This window comes from Mustela nivalis, assembly GCF_964662115.1.
Source record: "Mustela nivalis genome assembly, chromosome: 10".
Classification (NCBI taxonomy): domain Eukaryota; kingdom Metazoa; phylum Chordata; class Mammalia; order Carnivora; family Mustelidae; genus Mustela; species Mustela nivalis.
This window is the reverse complement of record NC_139029.1, coordinates 53,976,394-53,980,885: the sequence shown is the minus strand read 5'-3', so window position 1 is coordinate 53,980,885 and position 4,492 is coordinate 53,976,394. Positions and strand designations below refer to the sequence as shown.

Sequence of the window (4,492 nt, the reverse complement as noted above, 5' to 3'; positions counted from 1 at the left end):
GAGAAGCAGACTCCCCATTGAGCAGGGAGCCAATGTGGGACTCTATCCCAGGGTTAGATAAGATTAAATAAAAAGATCCTGACAATTCCAAAAGCCATTGTTAAAATGCTCAGACTGTGGATTTGTGGATTGTCTTGTGCAGTAGCTCCTTGAATGCTCCCCATAATTGTTTTTCATAAGTATTAGTTCCCATTCTGCAAAAAAGTAATATCCCTAAGATCTCATAGCTCAAAGGCATATTAAGGTATATTCAAAAGAAGAGAAAAAATATATAAATATTCTAAGTCAAATTTTCTGCCTAGATCTCTCCAACATGAATGTGCTTTTGGGTAAAAATTAAAAAGCTATGGAAATTTTTTTTTCTAATGAACCAGAAATAGCATATCATATTAATGACATACAATGACAGGACCAGAAAGAATAAGACCTGAAGTTAGGCCTACACCCATCATTCATGAGCTCTGTAACCTTGAACAAGTCATTTTACCTGCTATATCAGTCCTTCTTTGGCAAACAAGAAACAAATTTGAAAGCAAATTACAAATTTCTTTGCGTACCAAGTGACTACAAACTTCCTGGCATAAAATAACGCCCAACCACAGGACCTACAATCTTGAAGGTGAGGAGTTTGGATGGTCTCTGCTTAATCAAGGATGAAATCAAGTTGTTGACTGGTCTGTGGTCTTCTGTGCAGTTTCCAGAGAACAATCTGCTTTCAAGTTCCTTTGGGTTGCTGGGCAAAGTCCAGCTGTTAGCAGTTGTAGGACTGAGGTCCGTATTTTCTTGTTGGTTCTCTACTTCTAGAGGCTGCCCACATTCCTACTCGATTTGCTTACAAAGCTTTTGTGATGGTGATCAGATGAAACCTGCTGTATCATTTGTAGTGAGGAATGTGGCTGCTGCTTAAGGCTGCTGGGTTTAGAGACCATCCCTCAACCTTCTTCCATAGAACCCGTCTAAACCACAGGTAATCCTCGCAGGAAGCAGGTTCTGAAGTCTCTAATAACAGTTGTGTTAGTTGAGACTTCCGGAGGGACAAACACCGCGTTTTGTGGTGGACAAATGTTTACTGAGGAAAGTGGATCAGATTCTATGAAGTGCCTGGCACCAGTGGTGGGGAGAATTCTAACTGGCCTTTCTGCAGAGAAGAGAAGGCAGCGGGGCTTGGGAAGGGCTAACGCCACAGTCGCGAAAGGGCACAGAAGTGAAGGTTGCCTGCACCAAACTAGAAGTACAAATTCTAGAAGCATACACACCTGAATGGCCAGCGTCTATGAACCCAGGACCTCCCCATCATTGCCCCCTGGCTGGGGGTTCAGCTCCTCTCACGTGGGGTACACTGGGCACACTCCCCTCAAGTCCTTCCTCTGTAGAAGGTGCGAATAGAGCCGCCAAGCCTGCCCCCTCAGGCTCTGGCGCTCCAGGCCTATCCCCGCAGGTCCCTCAGTTCCCCGCCCCCCCCCCCCCACCCTCTGGCAGCTCACAGGTAGCCTCTGACTGGCTCCCGAGGCTGTGATTGGTCTTTCTGTTGCCACTGCCCACCCTCCCCTCACCCCCCCACCAATGCAGACTGCAGAAGCAGTGAAATTTGCCCGCCGCGCGCTCAGTTGCCACCATCGCTAAGGCTGACTCAGGGAGCAGTGAATTTGCCCGCTAGCGCACTTGTTCCTGCCTTGGAGAAAGGTAAAAGCTGTCTTCCGCTTTTATTAGGGGGCACTCCAAAGTGAGATGTAGTGGGTAAACCGATCTGGGCTGCTGTGGGTGAGAATGGGAGGCCTAGTTTTTGTGGAGGTGGCTATCTGTCCCTCGATGTCCTGGGGACAGTCCCTGTAGGTAATCGGTCTTACGGCACGGGAACAGAGAGCATCCTGGCCCCGTGGGCTCCCTGGACACTCTGTCCTTACCTCCATTATTACTAAACCGGGTGTTTGGGTGTCTCCAAGCAACAGCAATTGACAAGTAGACAGCGGGGTTCGAGGCTAGGCTTTACTGGGGCTCTGCTCCAACACAAGGGAGACGGCGCAAGGAGAAGAATCCTCAGGCTGACTCGCTGGGGCGAGGTCAGGGAGAATTTTTTAGAGAAACTTAGATGGGAAAAAGGAGACTCGAAGCACATAGAAGCAGGAATTTATTAGCACCTGCGCACTTATTATCCTTCTTCATGCATAACGCATCTAATTAACGTGATAAATCTCCATCCTTGGGCATGATTTTTAGTATCCTAATGAGGACAACAGTCAATGAAAGGACAGTGATGGGGTCCATCTTGGCGCAGACCGTTTTGGTCTTCCCGTAAACGTCCTGCCTCCGCCTTTCCCGAGACATCTCCCCACTCAAGGAGCATAGGTTTCAGCTACCAAGGAATGCTGGGTTTCTCCCTCAGGGTTAAGGGGACCTGACTCCAGTCCCCACTTTGTCTCAGGTTGGCGGGCTGCCCATCGTTTCAGCTTCTCATTCTGTATTTAGATCGGAGTAGTGTGGTGTGAAAGAAAACGGATGTGCTGGTGCAGTAAGCCTAAGGCATCATAGGAAAAAAGTCTGAGCCAGCCTCTCCTCCCTGCTCACACCGCCTTTTGTGGCGCCTGGGATGGGCACTGAGCCTGGTTCTGCTTCAGAGGAGGGAGGGAGATGGGCTTGGGGAGTGTTCCTAGACCCTCCAGAGTATCCCCAGGGAGCGGCTAGACAAGGAGACACGGGGACACCCTTCTAAGTTCAAACTCCCATCTCACTCTTCTGTTCTTTCTCCCTAAGAATCTTTTGCTCCTGGTTAAGTGACAATAACTTGCACGCTCCTCTCCCCGCCAATTCCTGTAATGGGCAATAGTTGCTTTGGCTTTAAGAAATGGCCAATTCGGCGTCTGCGGCCTCTGCCCACCCTGATTATCATCCCTGCCCTCATGCCCCAGAACAAGAACAAAGACTGCTGCGTTGTGCTTGGCACCGCTGGCGTGGGCAAGAGCGTGTCCGTGCAGAGGTGGGTGCGTGTCAACTTTCCCGATGCGTACCTGCCAACCATCGCAGATACCGACCGCCATGTGCTGAGCTCCAACCACGGCGTCGGGGCGCTGTACAGCACGGAAGCCACCGGCAGCCCCCGCTACCCGGGTCTGCAGCGCCTCGCCGTTGCTAGGGGCCCTGCTGTCTTCCTGGTTTACTCCGCCAACAAGAAGCAAACCGTGGAGGAGCTGAAGCCTTTCTATAAGCTGATCTACAAAGTCAAAGACAATACCTTGCATGAATACCCTATCGTTTTGGTGGACAGCAAATGCCAAGAAAGCCGCTGGGAGTCTATGGTAAGTGCTGCCTGCGCGTTGGAGTGGAATTGTGCCTTCTTGGAGACCTCCGCTGAGATGGATATCAGTGTGCAGGAGATATTTCACACGCTGCCAAACCAGGAGAAGATGCCTGCCGCCTGCCTTCACCATCCCCAGAAGAAATCCCTGATGCCCGAGACCGCGGAGAAGCTGCTTAACAAGTGCACCGTCATGTGAGCCCCGGGGTTGCGAACTTCTTCCCTTAAGTGTGCGGAAAACACGGAGCGGTCCCAGTGCAATGTGTTACGTGTGTGAACGACTTCTGTGCTGTGGTTTGGGTAACAACTAGGTGCCAAGGAGGACAGGAAAAAAAAAAGGAGAGCTATGCATTTGAAGATTACTTGTATAGACGTTAGAGATTAATATTTGAAATAGAGAATGAAATGCTTGAAAGGAATTGAAAGAGGCCACTGCTCTTCTAGGAGCTCTAATTATCGTGTGTTATTTTACAAACATTCCAAGTCCTAAAAATTGCCATTCTGTATTTAATTGTTAAAAAATGTGTTTTGGGGACGCCTGGGTGGCTCAGTCCTTAAGCGTCTGCCTTGGGCCTACGTTATGATCCCAGCACCTTGGGATGGAGCACCATGTTGGGCTCCCTGCTCAGTGGGGAGCCTGCTTCTCCCTCTCCCACTCCCCATGCTTGTGTTCCCCCTCTCACTGTCTCTCTCTGTCAAATAAATAAATATTTTAAAAATGTGGTTTTGCCACCAAAACTGGCAGATGAATTTCAAACAGACATGTTAAACAAGATAAATAAATGGATATTCTAGAGCTGAGCATCGAGGGTGGGGGTAGAGAAAATGGGGAAAGTGGAACTTGCTTACTAAATGTGTGCCAGTTGTTTTCAAAGTCATTTAAAAATGTTTGGGTATTCCATGTAGCAGTTTTTGTGACTCAAATAAAGCTTTTCCTGCATGCAATCAGCCTTATAATGTCTTTTTCACTGGTCAACAACAAAAATACCCATTGCATTAAAATTTCAACCACATCTGGGTGAGGTTTCTAATAACTTGAGGCACATTCCCTCCTGAAATTAGCCAGTGCGGGCAGGGGTGCAGTTAAAGGGTCCCTGAGATTCAGAGCTGGTCTGTATCCATAACCATTCTTAGGCTGACATCTGGAAGAACTCCAGACATCTCTGAAAAGGGTGCTCTCTCTCTTGCTGTCTTGGAGAT

The 4,492-nt window shown here is 48.7% G+C and overlaps 1 protein-coding gene across 2 annotated transcripts; it reads left to right on the top strand.

Annotated features, from left to right (window-relative positions):
• Window positions 1-1,596: 1,596 nt before the first annotated feature.
• On the top strand, window positions 1,597-4,229 carry DIRAS3 (DIRAS family GTPase 3). Of its 2 annotated transcripts, none has more exons than XM_082686076.1 (2): window positions 1,597-1,683; window positions 2,752-4,229. In XM_082686076.1, exon 2 carries the CDS (start codon window positions 2,814-2,816, stop codon window positions 3,489-3,491), a length of 678 nt encoding a protein of 225 aa, XP_082542202.1. In that variant the 5' UTR covers window positions 1,597-1,683; window positions 2,752-2,813; the 3' UTR covers window positions 3,492-4,229. The 2 variants fall into 2 exon arrangements, with proteins under 2 accessions (XP_082542202.1, XP_082542203.1); XM_082686077.1 differs by lacking the exon at window positions 1,597-1,683 and adding an exon at window positions 1,973-2,060.
• Window positions 4,230-4,492: the final 263 nt, after the last annotated feature.